Raw genomic sequence first — 23307 nt, forward strand, 5'->3', positions numbered from 1 at the left:
ACAGCAATATAACCCATATGCCACATTTTATGTTTTACACTAACTGGATTATATTTTCTTTTTTAGCATAAGGCCGAACATATTTCTGGGTGTTGCTGAGGGCTCTGCACAATACAAGAAGTGGTACTTTGAATTAATAATTGATCAGGTTGATCCATTCTTGACGGCAGAACCCACCCATTTACGAGTTGGATGGGCCTCTACTTCAGGTTATGCTCCCTATCCTGGAGGAGGAGAAGGATGGGGTGGCAATGGTGTTGGGGATGACCTATACTCTTACGGTTTTGATGGCCTCCATCTGTGGTCTGGTAGGTACTTTGTTCAGTTCCACTTCTATTCAGGGATTCTTGCATTCAGGGATTACCAACCTCTGCTTTCAGTTCCAGTAGCTATATATATGCATCTGTTGCATGTACCATGTACTGATTTATAGAGAACTGTATTCAGAACTTCAGGATACCATGAAGTTTTAGGTCATACTGCTTCTCTGAGATTTTAGTCAATATTGAACTATGCCAACTGGACTGTTTAGCAGATAGTTTTTGTCTTCATGATTTTGATCAAAAAGTGGTATTTTCTAGATCTAGATCAACACTGACTTTAATGTATCTGTTAAAAATCAATGGATACACTGATCTTAGGCAAATTCATTGTATGCGGATCTACATGTAGCAGTATTCTTTCACTTTGCATCTACAATTGATGTTAAATGAAATTATTATTACTGATATTAATAAGATGAATTTGGAGTTTGGTAAATTATTTCATAAAAGATAATTCTGTCAGTTAGAACTAAGAATTACTGCAATGTGTTACCAACTTCTGTTGTTTTTAGAAGATAAATTTTAATGGTACATCAAACTGAAAACCTGTAGTTGTTAGGCTGTTTGAAAAAAACAGTGTTCATCAAACACATTATCTAAAATAGACTTAGTAGAAAAAATACAGTCTCTTTATAAATTCTTTTTAATATGTGTAATAATATGAGAGACTCAATTCGTATTGCAGTGAAGCAATTAAATTTGCCATTTATAAGGAAGAGTGGTAATGGATAGCAGCAAATGCGTATTTTGTGGTCACCTAAGGATCAGTGGCATTAAACTTGTGGTCTCATTTGCTGTTCTTTGTTCAAGCAGATTAACAATGTTAGTGGGGTGCGTTAACAAAATGGACATGACTGCACATTCAGTTGGCTAGATCTGAGTAAGAGCTATAGAAGAGCAAAAAGCATTGACAGTAAGGCTCATCTGAGGTGTTGCAGTTCAACTAATTTTTGTAATAATGCATGTGTTAGAAAAGCCGCTAAAGAAAAAGTAGAAAATAGGAGAATGAACTTTTTAGGGTGTTTTAGAGAGGGATTAGTTAGGGTCCTTTGGGGTGCAGAGTTAGCTGGAAAGCAGGCTTTGGAGGTATGAGAAAGACTGACCTTTTTTTTCTGGTCTGCCTCCCCTAAAACTTTATCCAAAAGGGAACCACAGTATACTTTTTGTAAACAAATAGGTATGGTACAGCAGAGTACCTGTTGACCATGTTCATGTATGTTGCTGTAGAAAAAAACAGGAAAGTGCAAGTGGCTAATTCTAAGAATCAAATAGCAACACAGGAAATGCTGATAGTTGTCATTATTGCTTTCTTATAGTTCCTAAAATACTCTCTAAATAAGTAATATTTCAGTAAAGAAATATTGCATAAGGCTATAAAATACAAAATTATTTAAGTACTAAATGACATCACCTACTATCTTTGAAATGAAAGCAATGAAAGGAGGAAGAAAAGCAGTAAGAAGTGAAACAGTTGCTAGAATTTCTCTAAGATTGTACATACTTATTCTACTTACGTAATTCCATAAAATGGTGGAAGTGATCTGGCAATTACGATTTGTACCTAAGATATGTAACAATCTTAATTGATGAAGGTCTTTCATACAGAAAGCTTTGTATAGAATGTAGATCAAACTGGAGAGTATGTGGGAGGGCTTAGAGATCTGATGAGTTCTGGGCTTGTTGTTATTGGTAGAAGCCTCGTGCCTTTCTGATTCATCCACAAATGGAATTTGCTCTATTAGATATGTAAATATTTTATTTCACAAGTAGTAATAATAATAAAAAAAAAAAAGGTATATAAGTGTTAGGCAGAGGTCTTTATTTGCTGTGCCTCAGTGCTTTTACATAAGGCTATGGTGTGAACTCACATGATTTCAGCTGAGCATGTTCCTGTCTTGTGAACAGTGTCAGAGGTCTTGAGTGAGTTGCTCAGTTTGTGCACTGTTCTGTCACATATCAGTTTGAACAATATTAACTCATTGTCTGTTTTTAAAATCACATCCATTCATAAAGCAGATGAGGACAAGATCATGTTTCTGTGACTGAGAGCAAAACCTTGATGGCATTTTTGAGGAAATGTATTTATTACTTCATTGTTAAATGTGTGAGAGTCTTTAAATTCTCATTATTTGAATCTTTTCCTCCTAGGTCGAGTACCCAGGGCTGTAGCATCTGTCAATCAACATTTGTTGTCATCTGATGATGTGGTTAGCTGCTGCTTGGATTTAGGTGTGCCCAGCATTTCATTCCGCATTAATGGGCAGCCTGTACAAGGAATGTTTGAGAACTTCTGTACTGAAGGGTTTTTCTTCCCTGTTGTAAGCTTATCAGCAGGTGTAAAGTAAGTGCTACTTAATTGTTCTTTTCTTAGCTGTCTTGTCACACAAAATGTCATTTGATTTTATATATGATTTATTGTGTCTTGTTGTTTCAGGTCTGCCCAAATATCAGCTGGGAGGGAGGGAGGCAAGAAAGTATTAATTTTTCAGGGATAATTTCACTTCAGGCTAAAATGTGAGCCTATTAGCAACACGGCCAAGTCACGGTGTCTGGAAATCATTATTATATGGGTACTGGGTGACCTAGGGGAAATTAATTTTGTCTCATTCCAATTATCAGTGGAAAAAAAGGCACATTAGAAACACAGCACTTTATTTGACACTAATCAAAATTCTTACACAGCATTCTGAGCACGAGGATAAAAAAAATACACTAAATCATCAGGAAAACTGATACCATATTCACAGTAGTGAATTCAAAATGCTGATGAGGAGCATTTTTGGAAACTTATTACTGACATTGCCCATTCCTTACCTGTTTTATAGCTAAAATAATGAAATACAAACTTAATTCTGTCAGGTTTCTATTGTTTTCTTACCTTTAATTCATTCAGAAAATCTGCAAGTGTCAGTCTACTCAAGTGACCAAAATATATTTGTTGACATTATAGAGACAATGCAACAACAAAAGACTAGCCCTTGCACTGTTCGATATAACATGACTGACTTCTATTCATATTTGGTTTTTGGGAGGGTTCTTCTCAAGCTTAAAGTCTGGCAAATGTAAAATATGTTTTTCCAAATGAAAAAGAAATATTAACATCTATTTTGAAATGAGACAAAAAACCACAGCTTCCTTTAGTAATCAGGTTATCAAAAGAGTCTGCAGAATTAGGACTCCATAGTTTGTGTGGAGGCTAAGGGAAATGCAGTGAAGAGCAAGGAGAAAACAGGTTTTGGCAGGAATGATACCATAATAAAGACCCTATGAGATTGAATAGTTTGCTAAAACAACGAAAAATTGACCAAGTTGGCAGGAAGCAAGGAGCTATTTAGTGGAATGTAGTCATCAAAGGATGCGTGAAAGTCTTTTCCTTTCAATTCTTTCTTTGGCTTTTGCCTACTTAGAAAGTTAAAATTCTAGGTCTCAAAATGAAATTGACCTCCTCTAAAAAAAAAAAAAAAAGTTATTTTAATCTGTTTGGAGAGTTGCTATAAAGAGAGCTTTAAGCTCAAAGTTGTCTCCTCAGATATTTAGCTACCTTGGGAACACTCAAATAATTAAAGCAAGGTATTTATAAAATTAAATTAGAAAGTATAAGCTTAGTAGGAGTAATCAATAATAATACATTTCTTGTGAACCCTGAACCATTTCAGTTATCTGTGACTTGTACGTATGTATGAGTTTGAGAAACCTTGTGTCATGCTATTTCTCCTCTCTTTAAATATGTTACAGTGAAATCTGTTGGTCTGACAGTTCCAGTATCTCTAAAAGTGCAAGTAAAAAATGGTAGAAGCTTCTTCTGGTCACACCATCATGAGAAATGTGTGGATTGTTTCCTGGAGATAACAATCAGTGATTTTTTTGTTGTTTACCTCCAATGTTGGCCTATATAAGGATTCAAATATAAAGTCAGATAGTGTTTATTTTTCCTGATATATTCTTATGTTTATATGAAAAGTATATATCTGAGGAGAAAGAAAACTTTAGGGGTTTAGCAGGGATCCAAGCTGTTTGTTTGAAACTCATTTCCAGTTGTAGCATTTGCTGTAATTTTGTTTGCTTGATTTCTGTGTTATGACTACAGGGCCTTTTGTTTCACCATATCCTGTTTTTAGTGGATTCTTATCCATATATATATCCATATCCAGCTGCCTGCATGAGTCCACTGAGAAGTTACATGAAAAACTTAGCGGTGTATAAATAGTCCCCGTGGTAGTTTTATGGCACCAGTCCAAATTAAGTTAGATTTTCCCAATCATTTAAATGTATTAGAAATTTCACTAAACTTACAGCCATTTGATTTTAAATAAGAAATATATTTTTTTCAAAATACACCACTGCACTGATAATTATTTTTGCTTTGGCTAAAAACAGATGCCCAAAAATCATTGGTAGATGATGATGTAATTCATGGCATCTGCTGGTAATTTTTTGGTGTTTTTCAAAGCATGAAATAAACCACCATTTTTATACTTGGTTTTCGAGTAAATGTTTATGGCTCTAAATGATGTATTTATAATGTTAGTATATGCTGAGTATTTAAGAGTATTTCTTCATTGTAAATTGCACAGAGCTCGTTTCTTATTGGGTGGACGTCACGGAGAGTTTAAATTTCTACCTCCTGCTGGCTATGCTCCCTGCTATGAAGCCTTGCTTCCAAAAGAGAAGATGAAACTGGAACCAGTGAAAGAATACAAGAGAGATTCTGATGGAGTGAGGGATTTGCTGGGTACAACACAATTCCTCTCCCAAGCTTCCTTTATCCCTTGTCCTATAGACACCAGTCAGGTATGTTAAGTGTGCCATTATGGGATAGGGAAATATGGCTCAACAAATGTAAATTAGCAATATAAAAACTAAGGTAGCTTGCCACCTTTCTTTTAGCAACTCATCATTTGTGTGTTCTGCTGTTTTTGACTAAACTAGATCATCTTGGATCTACAGGGTTTGGTCACTGAAACCTTTTCTTATGTGTGAAATTGCTATGTTCTTTTCTTAGATTGCTCTTCCTTTTCATCTTGAAAAGATCAGGGACAAACTAGCTGAAAATATCCATGAACTGTGGGGAATGAATAAAATAGAACTGGGCTGGACATATGGCAAGGTATGTTTTGAATGTCATATCCTGTCATATTAGGTTAAATGTGCTACCAGAATGTAGCACATTTGTGCTAGCAGCAACATGTGCTACCAGACAGAAACGTGCTATCAGACTGGAAATTTTAGCAGAGTATTTAGAGGAGGTTTGTAAGCATGTACACAGAAAATAAATTAGTAATAGGAGAGACGATCATGTTAACTAGTAGGAGACAATGATAATAACTAATAATTAGGAGACAATTTTGCACCATAAAGTTTAGAAAACAAATGAGATTTTAGAAACCAAATGAGATTTAATAAGAGCAAGAGCAAGTCCTGCACCTGGGAAGGAACAACCCAAAGTACAGGCTGGGGGATGACCTGCTGGAGAGGAGCTCTGAGGAGAAGGACCTGGGGGTCCTGATGGACGACAGGTTGACCGTGAGCCAGCACTGTGCCCTTGTGGCCAAGAGGGCTAATGGGATCCTGGCGTGCATTAAAAGGAGCGTGGCCAGCAGGTGAAGGGAGGTGATCCTCCCCCTCTACTCTGCCCTGGTCAGGCCTCACCTGGAGTACTGTGTCCAATTCTGGGCTCCCCAGTACAAGACAGAGATCTCCAGAAAAGAGTCCAGCAGAGGGCCACAAAGATGATACGGGGCCTGGAGCATCTTTCCTATGAAGAAAGGCTGAGAGACCTGGGTCTGCTCACCCTGGAGAAGAGAAGACTGAGAGGGGATCTCCTCAATGTATATAAATATCTGAGGGGTGGGGGACAGAAGGATGTAGCCAACCTCTTCTCAGTGGTTTGTGGGGATAGGACAAGGGGCAATGTTGCAAGTTAGAGTACAGGAGGTTCTGCACTGACATGCGAAAGAATTTCTTCACAGTGAGGGTGACAGAGCGTTGGAACGGGCTGCCTAGGGAAGTTGTGGAGTCTCCTTCTCTGTAGATATTCAAGGCCTGTCTGGACACCTACCTGGGCAGCCTGCTCTGAGGAACCTGCTTTGGCAGGGGGGTTGGACCCAATGATCTTTCGAGGTCCCTTCCAACCCCTACAGTTCTGTGATTCTGTGATTGTGTGAAGGCACATATTTTAACACTATAGCTATTACGAATCATGTGAATAAATACATTCATTGGAAACATCCTATTTAAACCAAGATGGAATTCTACTGAAAATCATAACCAATAGCGAGTAACTCCACATCTAATTTTTTGGTTACTCTAACATTGGGATCAAAGAGATACCAAGCAGTAAGTCCCATATGGAAATTCACTTCTATTGGTAACAGAAGTTACCAATACCAGTTTTTGAGGACTTTCTCCATATATTGCTCAGGTTTTCAGTAGAAATCTTCATTGAGTTTGCAGGCTTGCTTTCATGTGATTCATGTATTTATGCAGAATCCATGAAATAGCTATATTTTTTCAATTTTTTTGTTGGTTATGGGAGAGTACTTATAGTGTACATTTTAAATAAATAATAAGAACGTTCATTTATATAATCATGCATAACTGTCATTGAATAAAGATTAATTGTATTGTTTTATTTATTTCAAAGAATTAATTGATTCTTTACTCAGTTTATAATTGTCAGATCCTGACTTGATTCTGATATCAGTAAAATGCTCTTTTCTGTTGCTTTGTTACAGATACGGGATGATAATAAAAGGCATCATCCTTGTCTTGTAGAATTCTCAAAATTACCTGAGACAGAGAAGAATTATAATCTGCAAATGTCAACTGAAACTCTCAAGTGAGCTTTGAATTAAAAGAAAAGTTTGTTTATTTTTTATTCAAGCATATTATATTATTGTAAGATATGAAAACATGCTACCTCATTAGGATATCTCAATCAGAGTGTTCTGTTGATTTTGCTAGAAGTTCCAGGAATGCATTCAGAAAGATTTAGAAACACCTATCTCTACAGACGTACAAAGAAGAAAACAACACCAAACCCTTTTGGCTTTAATCAAAATGGCATAATTTCAATGCACAGATTTGTACTTGTTTACATTTTGTAGTTTTATATTTTTATTTTATTTTTGGGGGAACTTAAAGTATTTGGGTTTTGATATTCCATCATTTTGAATGACTTTACTGCTTTTTAAATATCAGTAGTTCTGTGTATTTATACTAAAAACAAAGATAAAACTGGGTGAGCCCTACAGTATTGTGCTTTAATACTGTCATTTTTCTGTATTGGTAGAACCCTTTTGGCCCTTGGGTGTCACATTGTTCATGCTAATCCAGCAGCAGAGGAAGATCTTAAAAAAGTCAAGCTTCCTAAAAAGTATGTACCTTATGCTAGCTATCATATATCAGTTGCAACACCACCGTATTAAGTAAAGAAAAATATTGTAATGTTTTTTTTTGTTGTTGTTGTTGTTTTTTTAAACAAACAAACACAGCTTTATAGGAGCCTTGAGTGCTTGGTTGGTCTACTACCTGTCTGCCTGTGATGGTTGTTGACTGTGAATACTGCTGCTTTACATCACCTTTTGGAGTGATTCAGAGAGATACAAATAGCCACATAGACATAAAATTGCATGTGGTGTAAATGTGATGAGGTCTTAGAATAGATATTCCAAAGTTGAAAGCAACATTTCAGTGCTTTTCTGTCACAGAGCAAAGCAGAGTATGCATAATGTATGAATAGTAAATTGATCTTGAAATAGCCTTTCTCCATAACTTCCGGTTTCATTTTACACCTCTCCTTTATTCCCCTCCAAGAAAAAGTTTGTTCAACGTATGCATTTCCAGAGATGTTATTAATACATCTCTTTAAAGATTTTCTTAAGTCTGTACAACTTGGAAAACAAATACAAGAGGAAAATAATAATAATAAACAGAAAATGAGAGTTGTAAAATGTTGCATGTTGCTTGGAAATGTACGTGTGTAGATTATTGCACAAAATCCATTATTTTTTAATTCAGTTTTTACTTGCTAGCTAAACTATGGCAGTCAGGGAGCTGAAATAGGTGTGTGATCTATAATAAGTAATCAGTAGTAATTACAGTAGTCAGTAGTAATCACCCCAAGTGTGGTGAAAATGAATTGAGCATTATGTCTACATTTTAGCCTTTTCTGTGGGGATTCTGCAGTCCTCCTGGGACAAGCTAAAGTCCTGTTCTTCAACAAAACTTGAAGGCAGGAACGGTGATTTGGATACTTGCCATTTTACATTCATTTATAATCCCATAAACTGTCTTCCCCAAACACCTTCATCCATGAGAAATTCAGTTAGGTTTTTAAACAAACTAGTAAAATAAAGAGCTTTATGATATGGAAGATGGTAATCTGGATTCATTAGATGCCTTTAAAAAAGGGGAAAAGAACCTTTCCCGAGGTTCATACTGCAAGCAGTCAAACATAATACCATTTTCATACTGTTGTCTTCAATAACAGAACAAAAAAGATCTTAACATCATTTTCTGAGTCTTGTTAAGAAATGGAAGTTACGTGGTTTGAGCAGAGTGGTCTATTTGAAGAGGAGCATTAATACCTACTGCTAAAAAACTGCTAGACCTACTGCTTAATAGAAATGTGGGAAGAACAAGTTACCATATGTTTTGTTCTGTTGAAAAAATGGTAATGCAATCTTTACACACTTGCATCAGAAACAGTACTTAATAATGCAAAAGGTTTATACATAAAAATAATTTCATGAGAGGTTATCACACAGACAACTTTTTTCACAGGTTTTCACAGCAACTGTTTTGAGTTCCGACATACAGAGCTAGGTCACAGTTAATTAGTTTGCGTGCAAATAAACCCAATAAAGGTAGAAAATGAGACACTGCTACAGTAAAGAGTGTATATACATAAAATGTATATACATAAAAAAATTTATGTGTATACATAAAACGTCCTAATTAATGACCAAATGCAATTTAGAACTTTTGGAAAGGAAAGAGAGAGCAGGAAAAGTGGAGGGAGAAAGTGAACCTTATGCTATGAATGCCCAATAGAATTTAAATACTATCAGTGAACTATCTTACCTCTTTGTTTTCCATTGTTGACTTACAGTTACATGATGTCAAATGGATATAAACCTGCCCCTCTTGATCTTTCTGAAGTGAAATTGTTACCTTCTCAAGAATTCCTAGTTGACAAACTAGCAGAAAATGCACATAATGTCTGGGCAAAAGACAGAATAAAGCAAGGATGGACCTATGGCATTCAGCAGGTATGGACGTTTTAGGCACATTTAGAGTAAGCAAAGGATATGACATTTTGTATTTTAGAACATCAATTGGGAGTGTTAAATAAAAGGATAAATATTGAATGTATTGGGAAGTCAGGAAAAAGTGGAAGGAGCAGGGAAAAAAGCTTTGCTTATGCAGGTCTGAGTACATTATCAGGCCTGCATGGCTGCAACTGCAGGATATCAGAGTATATATTTGCATTCTTCTCTTTCATTCTTGTCTTTAGTTTTTTAACATCCTTAACAATTGGGCTTAATATTCTTTTGACTTAGAACTGATCATTCACAGAACTGTTCTTCATCAATAGCTTTTTCTTGTAATCCTAACATTACTTTAGAATACAATCTGTCTCATTATATGCATTCTTTGTCATGTTTAAAAGCAATTTTCTTTTTGTTCTTTTTTATAACTCCTTTTAGGATCTTAAGAACAAACGTAATCCTCGGCTAGTGCCATATGCATTATTAGATGAACGTACTAAAAAATCGAACAGAGATAGCCTCCGTGAAGCTGTTAGAACATTTGCAGGCTATGGTTATAGTGTTGAGCCACCTGACCAAGAAATAGGTATGTACATTCAGTAAGAATCATGGCCTTTTTTTTCCCCTTAGTGCTAGCAAAAAAAAAAAAAAAGACACTGGAATAGATAGGCAAAACATATAAGGGATGAATTAATACTATGTATTTCTGCTGTGGACTTGAATGAAAGGTGCAAATATACTTTTTTAATGTCTTGTATGTTACATATGTTTTTTAAAAGATTGTTTTTAGCTGATAGTACAATAATTATAGTTTCTGATTTTCAGATTGGAGAAAATCTGTAGTGTGTAGACATACTAATTTTCATTTGGAAATCGCTGTTTAAAATGTTCTGAAATTGTGATCAGAGACAGTTCATTATTTCCTGCTTCATTTTGCATGAAAAGCTTGAAATACATGTATGCTTATCTAAAATTAAGATAGTATTGGAAAAATAATCAGATACCTCACATTACAGTTCTTGTTTTTAGACACTGCATCTGTAATGTTTCAAGAGTAATTCGTTAATAGTTCTAATATAATAAAGGTAAAGCTACTTTGCCTTTAAAAAGATTTTAAAATCCAAATTCCTAAGTATATAAGCTACATACATTGCTTATCTTACCAATATTACTAGTAAAATAGATAATGTGCAGCTTTAGTTAAAGTTTCATTGAATTTTTAGCATTGGATTGTATTGTGTATTGTAATCTTACACTTCTCATGTCTTCTCCAGTCAAGTATATGTTTGTGGCTCTGCATAGCGTGATAGTCACTGAAATATTATGATTATAAATATTTGATAGTCACTCATTCTGTATAGGATCATGGAATCATTTAGGTTGGAAAAGGACCTCTGAGATCATCTGGTCCAACCTTTACCCTAGAACTGCCAAGTCCAACATTAAACCATGTCACTAAGCACTACATCTACACGTATGCTGCATCTGTATACTGATTATTTTTCCTCCTTTTCTAACATTTACTATGAAGGCTCTTCAACTTACAAGGGTAGATAATGGCTGTTTTCTGAGACAGAAAACAGTTGGGACAGATGAAAAACTAAACTGTGGCATTTATAGTTTCATCTAATTATGAAATACAGTGATTTTTTTTTCTACTTATTCATTTTTGCAGCTGATCAAACAACGGAAAAAGTCAGCATTGACAAGATACGTTTTTTCAGAGTCGAACAGTCTTATGCAGTGAAGTCTGGAAAGTGGTACTTTGAATTTGAAGCTGTGACAGGTGGAGACATGCGTGTTGGCTGGGCCAGGCCAGGCTGTAGACCTGACATAGAACTGGGAGCTGATGACCAAGCATTTGTTTTCGAAGGAAGCAAAGTCAGTGCATTCTTACCTTTGTATTATTTTTTACCTATGAATAGGCTAGGCAGAAGATGACAGTATATGTTTCCTCTGTATACTCCAGTTCAACTACGGGAATATTTTTCATTCATATAAAGATATCTCTGGGCTCTGTTTCTTGCTGAATTGTATCTGCATTTTGGTTCTGGTCATTGTAATTATGCTAACAAAGGTGCATTGTTTTATATCTATCTTCCTAGGATATACCACTGTAGTAAGGAAGTCTATTGTAAGAGTAAAGAAACTTCACCATTCACTTTTTTTTTTTATTATTATTATTTTGAAGTGATAATTCACAACAATAAAACAAAGTTTCTTCAACAACTGGACAACAAAACACAACTTCCACAGTTGTGTTTTCCCTTTCTGTCTTTTTTGCTTTTTGCACATTGTTTATTAAAGGACCAGAAGGATGATAATGACACTGCATGTAAGAAGTGGAGTCCAGTGAGCATTGATTATTATCCAGGTTCTAAATTATTATTTTCATATTACTGAAGTTAGGGTGCCTTTGGTTCACTATATGAAATAACTAATATACTAACTTAATTACATGAAAGTTAGTACTGCTTGTGAATTAGTTTGAGATCCTGGAAGGTAAAAGAGTAAGAAAAACAAAAATTAAGGGTAGAATTTTGCCCTTGTTTAATTGGATCATTGTTTGCTCTAAATAAGTTATAAAGCTTTATTCACTTAGAATGTTATGCTCGATAATTTTAGCTGTCTATAAAATAATTCTCTTCTTGACTGATTAGTACCTACATTTTTTTCAGATTTCTCTTTCCTGAAAATGCATGTATTATTTCTGAATTTTAGCATAGTGTTTATCTACTTGTTTGTTTGTTTGTTTGTTTGTTTTATTTAGGGCCAGCGTTGGCATCAAGGCAGTGGATTCTTTGGACGAAGTTGGCAACCAGGAGATGTGGTTGGTTGCATGATAAACTTGGATGACAAATCCATTATCTTTACTTTGAATGGAGAATTGCTTATAACCAGTAAAGGTTCAGAACTTGCATTTGCTGACTTTGGAATAGAAAGTGGTAATTTTCTTTTTATATTTGCATGGTTATGAGAAAAGAGAAAAAAATAAAAAAAAGCAGAAAAACTAGTTTGTCAATAATGGCTTAGCAAGCTGCGAAATAAGATTTATTATATACAGTGTTTTGTTTTTTCCAGTTAATTCTTAAACTTCCTTGTACGCATGGTTTTGAGCTCCTTCTGCCCTAATGCCACAGAATATCACCCCACCAATTTTGTACTTGGAGCAGTGGTTAAATTTACCATGATGTTATACTGTTTTCAAATTATTCAGCTGAAAAGCTTAAATGTAATCCATATCTCATTTTCTCAATATCAAGAGTTGCTAGCTACTAGACATAAACTTTCTTCTAAAAATTTTCTGAAAGCAGAAATTTGTACAGAATGCTGAAGTCCAAAGGATCTGTTAAAACTATGGTAATTATGGTGTTTTTCAACCAAGCTATATGAAAGCATAGTATTAAACAATCCCATTCACCAGGCAGAATTGCCACCTGAAATCAGCATAGTAAATACCAGAATAATAGTTAAAGTGTGCCTGACAGCATTTTTTAGACAGCTGTCAACTTCAGCATTACAAATAGGTTTTTATTTGTCTTTGGGAATTACTCACTATAGGTTTGATTGTGTTATTTATGAGCTCCTCCCTCACTGACTATCTAACATATAACCAAAAGTCTTTTCATTGCTGTTCCTGTCACTTTATAACAATCTCTCATTTGTATTTACTTGGAGAAGCAGAAAAAATGTTATTTTATTGTTAATCAAGAGTACTAAACAAATTCCATTTAACAATACTTACTGCTATGATATCCACAGACTTTTCTTTCCTCTTTTTAAAAACATTCTAAATAGTATTGACATATGCAAAGATTTTTTTAAGCTGCTGCTTCAAATTCTGCTTTAGTTTATAGTCTGTGGAAATTTCACTGGGAAATTTTAAGGATCCTGTTGCATTTATTGCTGCTACACAAGCCTTTCAAGTTTTGATTCTCAGTTGCCCCAGCTTCCAGTCTGTTCCTGTCTAGTATTTCCATCAGTGCCTTTACATCTTATTTCACTGATGTAAGCTTTCAAATCATAGTACACTTTAACTTCATAAAAATATACTTTGAGAGGACAAATTGGTTTTCTTTTATTTTTCCTTCAACCACAAGTAGATACAATGGAACTCCAACAATCAAAACAGGTGAATTTTCTTCAAGCCTTTCTAGGCTTACTCTCAGGGCTGAACTTCAGTGATAGCAAGTAGCAGTAATAATAAGCACCTAGAAAAATTCCCAGAAGCTCAAACTGTAGAATTGATTTTCTCACTGGAGCACACACATTTTATGTTAATTGTATTCTTGCTTCTGAAGGACAAAAATTAGTGCTATCTGGTAAGAGGTTGAACCAAAAGAACAAATCTTTGCAACATAAATGTAAATTTGAGTCTGATTTGTAATTTTTTTCCCCATCCTATTCATAGTTTATCTTCATTTCTCCTTCTCCTGGACTCTTTTTCCTTTTTTGTTTCTCATTCTTTTTTGAACACAAGTATCTACATGACTTTATTGGGGGCAGGGGTTATTTTCAAACTGTTTTACATTTTCTTTGAAAGGATATCTCCTCCAACTGATAGTAGTTACATGCCCATTAATAATTAACAGAAGACTTCGCAATTATTCAGTGTCCATCTTTGGTCTGACCATTGATACAGTTTTTCTAAGGATAAAGAATAAGGGACACAATTAAGAGAGCTTTCCTGAAGGCATAAGGTTGAAGTGTGAGAGAATTTCTGTTGTACTGGAACCGTTGGCTTTTCACTGCAGTTTCTCTGAGTTCTGTATCAGAAGAGATGACATAATCATTCAACATCCTTTTATTATTGCTGATATGGTCTGCTACCTGGAAATTGAAAATGTTTGGTCATAAAAATGCCTTCGTTAAATAAATCTATATTTGTGCATCATAAATAATGGACAGATGAAGGTTGGCCAGAAATTTGTAGACACTGGTAAGAAAACAAATTTTAAACAGGGTGAGATACCTCAACCTCACCTGAAAGTCCATTTGAAACTTCAGTGCCCTCAGATTATACTTAACATTTGTTATTAGCTTTGGGCTAGTCAAGTTTGTGTTCCAGTGTCCAGTTCATTTTACAATGGCATGTTTATTAGTCTAAAAATGATGAAGATAAACAATTCTTCTAATAAATGAATAACTAACTTGATCAAATCATGTTTTTTCAGATCTAATAGTCAAAAAAGCTGTTTTCATTTTTTTGTCCATTTTTCACAAAACCAGAGTTTAGTAATAACAACTGTTAAACCAGATTAATGTTTAAATAAATGACATGGTGTTTATAATATCCAATGTACTCACTAGCAATTATGTTGATCTTAGCCATTAATGTTTAAGGTAGCTTTAAATCCTTGCTGCTGTCATTATTTCGTGCGCATCTTGTCTAGGAGCTAAACTTTAGTTCACATTAGATGGATTCAAATTAAAATATTTATTTTCTCAAAATTAATTACTGTGGGTTTTTTTGTGTTTTTTTTTTTGTTTGTTTGTTTGTTTGTTTTGTTTGTTTGTTTTGTTCTTGTATCATTTTCTTAGGTTTTGTTCCAATTTGCGCACTGGGTCTGTCTCAGATTGGACGTATGAACCTTGGAATGGATGCCAGTACATTCAAGTATTATACAATGTGTGGCCTTCAAGAAGGTTTTGAACCTTTTGCAGTAAATATGAACCGAGATGTTGCTATGTGGTTCAGTAAACGCTTACCAACATTTGTCAATGTGCCAAAAAATCATCCTCACGTAGAGGTAACGTTACGTGTTAGGAAGACACCTGTTTATCAACTGTTTGCTTAGCAAGCTGAGACATTAAACCCTTACTAATACTTACTGTCATCAGATAGTTTGTCATATAAATTTATTAAGTCATCTTTAGATAATTCCAGATGATCTTCATCTGGATATGATCTTCATATCTCCAACTTCATTTATGGTAGTATTAAAATTCATGTGAATGTACCTGTTCTAGTATATATATTACTAATCTATGTTGCTTTGGTTAGCTACTTGGACTGTTGTCTGTTGTGGTTTCCTAGTTACCTTTTTACTACAATCCCTAGTATTTGCCTTTGAACATTTCCTTCAAAATCCGCTTACTTCACTCAGTTCCAACTGAATGATCTCAGAATTTTAATCAGTTGGTCAGGATTATTTCAACTGTATTTCTGTTGTAAAAACTTTTTGAAATGTTCTTACCCCGGATTAAGTTTAAAAGCACAACCATTTTTTTCAGCACAGGCAAAAATATCAGGCTCGGGCTTTACGGTGATCTTCTGAAGGATTCTACATGATATAACTTCTAATTGTGGTAGAAACTGCTGATTCTTTTAAAGCAGTTTTTCAGTGACTTGTTCACTGTAAATAAATTGAATGAATAAAATCTATGCTTTTCTTTTTGAAAATTTTGTATGGAACATCTTGAAAATAATGAGTATAGTCAAAATAGGGGGAATCTTTGGCTTCCCTTGCTCTTTGAGCTAGTTTCATGGTCACAAATAAAGTTCTTAATTAACTTTGAAAAGTTTGTTAGCTCTTTCACTTACCTTATTCTTAGTTAGTTACTGAAAGTTATATGTGTTTTTTTTGGAACAGTATTATAATACAATTATTTCTGTTATTTTTAGATATGGAGAATTGATGGAACCATTGAGAGTCCACCTCGGTTAAAAGTTACTCACAAAACGTTTGGCACACAGAACAGCAATTCAGACATGATATATTGTCGTTTGAGTATGCCTATTGAGTTCCGTTCGTCATTCAACTTTGGCATGGGTGTGGAAAATGCCTCATCTGATATTTTTCAAAAACGGTTAGACTTAGATTTTATTCAGTTATCCTATTTCATTCTCCTAATGTAAATTTAGTATGTTCTATTAGTCTTGTTGTTATACATTCAAGGTTTCATATTAACTTTTGTGCTAAGCACACATTAATATAGGATGTTTATTAGTGATATTTTTTGGGTTTTGATGTTTTTATTTAATTTATAGCAAATTTGCTGCAAAATGCTATATACAGACAACATCAAAAAATCTTTTCAGAAAAGATGCATCGAAAGGTTTATCGACATTCATTGCTAAGCATCCACCATCCTTTTGAAATCAGTGGGATTTACAAAGCTCTTCAGGCGGTCTGGAAAACCAGCTGAGTTCTGTGCCCACTGTATTGCTGTTCATCTACATTATTGTTCAGTAGTTCATTGTTATTGGAAAAGTCCAGTTTTCCTTCTATATAAATTTAAAAAGACTGTGGACAGACTTTTAAAGATCCCAGGTACTGCTCAGTTCAGCACCTTTGAACCTTAACTCTCCACCTTAACTGTAGGCAAGCATTTTGGGTCTATATATGCATCCTATAAAGTCTTTGCATGCTTAATTTACTGATACCATGAATTCTCAGCACCCTGCAAGCATGAGTTACATGCATGAAAGTACACTTAGTTTAAGAATGAAAAGTTTATTTATTTATTTATTTATTTATTTTTAAATAATATATATATATTTAACTAATTTACTGGTGTTTCTCTGTCTTTAGAAAACACAGCCAAGAAATTTCTGTTCCTTCTACTACGGTAAGCAAATATGTTGAGGTGCCTTAATTCTTCTTACTTTGTGACGTAGATTTTGTAGTGGTATCGTGTTAAACAGAAATTAATCTGCTGAGAGAAGCCTTTTAATCATTCGCTAAGATACAATTCTGTGTATAAGGAATAATGCCTAGAGCTGTATGACTGAGGCATAAACTTCACAGTGTCAATCTACTATACTAGTTTTATTTTATGAGAATTTAAAATGGCTTGCTGTGAATAATTTTTATTAAAGTTGGATGTACATTGAGATTTTTTTAATCGTTGTTTGACTATTCCTCCATAAAATTACTTAGATTTTTATTACTAATTTATTCTTCTCCTCTTTTCAGTATTTTTATTCGTTGCGGATATTTGCTGGGCAAGACCCATCCTGTGTCTGGGTTGGCTGGGTAACACCAGACTATCATTTTTACAGTGAGAATTTTGACCTAAATAAAAATTGTACAGTGACGGTTACTTTAGGTGATGAGAGAGGCAGGGTTCATGAAAGGTATGGATTTATTTATCATGTATTAAGCATTGTATTTTAATATCATTGTTCAAGGTGAATTATTCACAAGCCTGATGAAAGTTTGAGCATTAATTTAAAATAAGAATAACATCAATTATGGAGTAGAATTGTTCTTTGTTCATTTACATATGAATGTGTGTTTTACATAGATCAGTTAAAGTGAGTATATTTATCCTTAACGTTCTGTTTTAAAGAGTGTTTTGGGATGCTCCTTTCTTCTAACATCTGCATTTTATTGCTGTGGATGAACCTGTTACTGATTGTTCTGCATTTTACCTAAGCACAGAGAAGCATGTAAAATTGCTTCATAATTTTAAAAAATGGGAAAAAAATCACTTTTTCAGCCTGATCCCTTAGCCATAATGATTACTTTTGAAAAAAAAAATAATAATAAAAGAAAAATTGATGAGAAAACAAAACTGATAGCACAAGCACCTTTAAGGATCTCTGACTGACACTGTTGAAAAGTGAATCGTAATGAATATTGTTAAGTTCAATGTGACATGTAATATGTGTTCTTTGTTCTCGCTGTTCTTACAGTGTGAAGCGCAGTAATTGCTATATGGTTTGGGGAGGAGATATAACTTCTAATTCCCAGAGATCAGGTCGTAGCAATGTTGATTTAGAAATTGGATGCTTTGTTGACCTAGCTACTGGAATGTTGTCATTCACAGCCAATGGAAAAGAGCTTGGCACTTGTTATCAGGTATTACCAGACTTTCAGGAAGTTATCTAATAACAGGTCATTTTGATGCTATTATAAGGATTGCTTTTCCTTGTTTTGAAATCTTAACACTAGTAATGTGACAATAACATGTTTTCCTACATAATATAACGGGGAAATTAAGATAATGTAGTTGTCAGAACAAAACACAGTACAACAACCAATCACTTCTAAATCTGCAGCACTGTGATTCATTGTGATACATCATGATTTTTAAGACTGGAAACAATTGCTAAATGTGGAAATAAAGAAATCTTTGAGATCTTTTTTTTTAAAAAAACACACTAATTCACTAATGTTAATATGAAGAAGACTTTAACTATCCTCACAAAATGATTCACTTTCACCCTCTTATTATGCACCCCTGATTCCCTCTCTATTCAAATTTTTTTTTCAAGCTTTTCTTGTAGTAAATTATTTTGTACAGCATAAAATGTGAAAGAAAAATTTTTTTCTTTGTGTTCTACCCTCAGTCTGTATTAGGGGTGCATTTTCTAGAGTGAGAGCCGAAGTATGTAGCTGTAAAGCAGAGATAGCTCCATTTTTAATGAGCTGTTTTAGAACGTAAGTGCTGAATTTCAATATGTTTGAGTAGAATCATAGAATCATTAAGGTTGGAAAAGCCCTCCAAGATTATCTGGTCCAATCATCCACCTACCACCAATGTCGCCCATTAACCCATGTCCCTAAGCACCACGTCTAAACTTTCCTTAAATACACCCAAGAACTCTACCACCTCCCCAGGCAACCCATTCCAATGTCTGACTACTCTTTCTGAGAAGAAATATCTCCTGATTTCCAACCTGAACCCCCCTGGTGCAACTTGAGGCCATTCGCTCTTGTCTTAATCAACATGAATCAACACGGAGTGTTATAAAAGTTCTTGTTACAGGTGTAGCACCACATAACACAGCAAAGGTACCTGCATGTAGGGTAGGTGGACCTATAAAGATAACTCGGCAAATGCTTTACTTTATTAAAGGTAAACCGCAGGTAGACACTGGTCATCGCTTTGATACAGTGTCTGCAATTATTCGTTAATAAAATGTAAAGTAGATAATATATATACATATATATATTTCATAGCACATTCTGAGAGGAGATTGTTCTTGTCTTTTTAGTTTTTTTAATCTCATTTCTCTTCTAGGTTGAACCCAACACAAAACTTTTTCCAGCAACTTTTGTACAGCCTACAAGCACTAACTTGGTTCAGTTTGAACTTGGTAAATTAAAGGTATTAACTATTTTTTATAAAGATTCTCATCTAAATCTGTTTATTGCTACAGAAATTCCTTCTGAATTGTATTTGTTTAGAAAGATTGAATTTGTGACAACATATTTTATTAGACTAAAATGTTAACAAATTACTTCTGTATACTTCTTATATGAAGGTAATTGTTCAACAAATTGAAGCTGCATTTGTCAGAATAAACCAAAGATATCTGGGGAGAATACCCTTGATGTTTATCACTCCTTATGCTTTTTTAATATGTTTATTGCAATAACTCATATATTTCTATGAGTTCTTTGCTATTAATAGATTACACTACCTTTTGGTATTATGAGTTTATTCATAATTACATGTCACAAAAATAACTCTGATATACTTTGTTTCAGAATACCATGCCTTTATCAGCAGCAATTTTTAAAAGTGAGGAAAGAAATCCTATTCCTCAGTGCCCCCCTCGCCTTGATGTGCAAACAATTACACCTGTTTTATGGAGCAGGATGCCTAACAGCTTTCTCAAAGTGGAAACTGAGCGTGTCAGTGAACGTCATGGATGGGTTGTGCAGTGTTTGGAACCTCTGCAGATGATGGCACTTCATATCCCAGAGGAAAACAGGTACATTTGGAAGGAACTACGGTGTCTTGATGTGTAGGAAATGTATTGGATTAACTAGCTGATGTATGGGTATTAGTTAAGCATGCCTTGGAGGATCTTAACATTAGAGTTTTTTTAGAATTTTTCATCCTATCTACTATAATATTGTATTTGTGATACTTAAGTAGGTAAAAGAGGCTGAATAATTTTAATGTCATGTGACAATGCTTGCATACATAAGAGAAAACAACTATTTGATTTCCTTTAAATTTTAAAATAATCTGTTAAATCTCTAGATCTTTAAACAGAAGTTTTCTCAGTTGCTGTTTCTTTATATGTTAAAACCGTGTAATCCATTCCTGCTCCATCTGCTCACAATTTACCTGAATTAATTTTGTGTTCTCACTGACAAGATCTCAACTTTCTTAGATTTTCATTATTTTATCTTCATAGCAATGATAACAAAAATGTATCCAAATATCAAATATTGCAATCAGTGACAAAAATTATAATCAAAAGTGTAGCAGGAAGCCAATTAAAAAAAAAATACATTTAGCAATTGTTTTGCAATTTGTTTTTGCAACTTAATAGGTGATTTTATTTAGCGTTAATAAAACTAAATTTAAAAAGTAAAGCAAAAAAATACTGTTTTGTGTGAAAAATTAAACAGTAGTCTCTAGAGTTTCAGCACTCCAAACACACCACTTTTAAAAACAAACATGCAATTTACTATAGCTTCCAAGGAAGCTTATATATGGTGGATTTTTTTTCCTCCTCTTTTCTATGGAGTGTTAATTTTAAATAGTCTTGTTGTTTTTTTACCACTGTTTGCTGTGGTGTGGTGATACACCTGCTAAGGTTAGTCGGTATCAAAAAAAACCGTTTAAACAAGAACTGACCAAAATGTGCAGAAATTATAATTATTTTTATTTTTTAATTCATTAAATTGACCAGTGCTCTGTTTCTTTATTGCTTAACAGATGTGTCGATATTTTGGAACTATGTGAACAAGAAGATTTGATGAAGTTTCACTATCACACTTTAAAACTCTATAGCTCAGTTTGTGCTCTAGGTAACACTAGAGTTGCTTATGCACTTTGTAGCCATGTGGATGTATCTCAGTTATTTTACACAATAGATAATCAATATTTACCTGGACTCCTACGTTCTGGATTCTATGACTTGTTGATTAGTATACATTTGGAGCATGCCAAGCAAGCCAAGCTCATGATGAACAATGAATTTATCATTCCAGTTACAGAGGAAACTCGAACTATTAGATTATATCCTGATGAAACAAAGAAGCATGGTTTACCTGGAGTAGGGCTTAGCACTTGTCTGAAACCAAGCTTTCATTTTTCTACTCCTTGCTTTATTGTGACCAGTGAAGAACATCAGACATCCAGCCCAGAGATACCCCTTGATACACTTAAATCCAAAGCCATAAGTATGCTAACAGAGGCAGTACAGTGTAGTGGTACTCATATACGAGACCCTGTTGGAGGACACATTGCATTCCAGTTTGTTCCTGTTCTTAAACTAATAGCAACACTGCTCATAATGGGGGTTTTTGATGATGATGATGTGAAGCAGGTGTTAATCCTCATTGATCCAAATGTATTTGGAGATCACAAGGAAGAAACAGAAGAGGGTACAGAAAAGGAAGAAGTTACACAAGTTGAAGAAAAAGCTGTAGAAGCTGGAGAAAAAGCAATAAAAGAAACCAAAGCTCCTACAACAGGCTTGTTGCAGACAAGATTACCAGAATCTGTTAAGCTTCAGGTGACCATTTAATACAAATGCATTACATGTGCTATACTATTGATGAGAAAAAGGTAGTACCTTATGTCTGTTCTTTAGTTTATAATATTTGAAATCCCTAATGTTTTCATTCCAGTCTGCCATGTGGCCTCACATTAATAACCAAATTTGATGATGCTGCAATTCTTTCTTACTCAAAATAGATATTCAGACACTTACTTTCTGAGGTATATTTTAAAAGAGAATTAATATTTCTAAGTGTTTTGGGAACATGGAGTGAAGCGTTGTGTAAATACAACATAGTATTGATCAGCATAATAAAACCGTGTACATTTGTCACCTTTACACCATTAAAAGAATTTTAATTTTACACCATTAAAATAATTTTTAAAAAGAATGTTTCCATTTGGAAAAAAAAAGTCTCTCATTTTAACAAACAATTTAAAAGTATATAGTATCCACTGTAGATTTTCCCCTGTTTGGGTTTAAGATGTTAAACTGTTGAACTTAACCTGTGTTTTTTCTATGCTAGATGTGCCATTTACTCAATTATTTCTGTGACTGTGAGCTGCAACACAGAGTGGAAGCAATTGTATCATTTGCAGACCGTTATGTATCAAAATTGCAGTATAATCAGAAATACAGGTATAATGAACTCATGCAAGCCTTGAACATGTCTGCAGCTTTGACTGCCAAGAAGACTAAAGAATTTCGGTCTCCTCCACAAGAACAGGTAATATTAAACAAAAGTTTAAATCTAAAGATTAAAAAAAAAAAAAAAAAAAAAAAGTGCTTTGCAATAAGAGTCTTGTTTATCCATGACTTCTAAACTAACATGAGAACTACTAGAGAATCAAAAGTGAATTAGAGATAAAATTTATTAAGATGCCACAAAATACAGAATGTCAAAATGCTTATACTTGTACTCAGAACTCAAACTCCAGGCCAAAGTTGGCTTAGGATTTCTCAAATGTATGGAAAATTTGAACATTGTCATCCAATGCTGAGGAGCTGAGATTCAGCCAGAGCTACAAGAAGAAGAAAACATGATAGTTTAGTTGCTGTGTTGTACCAACTTGAAGTTAGTGTTGTGTTGACACCACTATGTTGGAAATGTTTAGTCTTTTCTATCTATATAATCTATATTATATATCTCTATATAATAGAGAATATTTTTATTATTAAGGATAGCTATATATTTACATTAGTCTTAATTAAAACTTACAAAGGAACATTGCTTTAGTGTTTCCATGAGGTGTGTTAGAAATTTATATTTTATGCTAATTTTATTATAAACATGTAA

General features: G+C 34.1%; 1 protein-coding gene across 12 annotated transcripts in view; it reads left to right on the top strand.

The window, feature by feature from the left end:
* The window catches only part of RYR3 (ryanodine receptor 3), a 234846-nt gene that overhangs the window by 101020 nt on the left and 110519 nt on the right, over positions 1 to 23307 (top strand). For all 12 annotated transcript variants that reach the window (XM_084519997.1, XM_084519996.1, XM_084520000.1 and 9 more), the window contains exons 18-36: positions 67 to 308; positions 2472 to 2664; positions 4898 to 5114; positions 5326 to 5430; positions 7058 to 7161; positions 7615 to 7698; positions 9436 to 9595; positions 10034 to 10181; positions 11271 to 11476; positions 12366 to 12540; positions 15137 to 15345; positions 16221 to 16405; positions 17131 to 17167; positions 17515 to 17675; positions 18237 to 18402; positions 19568 to 19654; positions 20038 to 20264; positions 21224 to 22025; positions 22537 to 22737. In XM_084519997.1, coding sequence (XP_084376123.1) covers positions 67 to 308; positions 2472 to 2664; positions 4898 to 5114; positions 5326 to 5430; positions 7058 to 7161; positions 7615 to 7698; positions 9436 to 9595; positions 10034 to 10181; positions 11271 to 11476; positions 12366 to 12540; positions 15137 to 15345; positions 16221 to 16405; positions 17131 to 17167; positions 17515 to 17675; positions 18237 to 18402; positions 19568 to 19654; positions 20038 to 20264; positions 21224 to 22025; positions 22537 to 22737 — 3709 coding nt within the window. The remainder of the gene's footprint in view (positions 1 to 66; positions 309 to 2471; positions 2665 to 4897; positions 5115 to 5325; positions 5431 to 7057; positions 7162 to 7614; positions 7699 to 9435; positions 9596 to 10033; positions 10182 to 11270; positions 11477 to 12365; positions 12541 to 15136; positions 15346 to 16220; positions 16406 to 17130; positions 17168 to 17514; positions 17676 to 18236; positions 18403 to 19567; positions 19655 to 20037; positions 20265 to 21223; positions 22026 to 22536; positions 22738 to 23307) is intronic.

The sequence above is a fragment of the Aythya ferina genome (assembly GCF_964211825.1).
Source record: "Aythya ferina genome assembly, chromosome: 5".
NCBI lineage: Eukaryota > Metazoa > Chordata > Aves > Anseriformes > Anatidae > Aythya > Aythya ferina.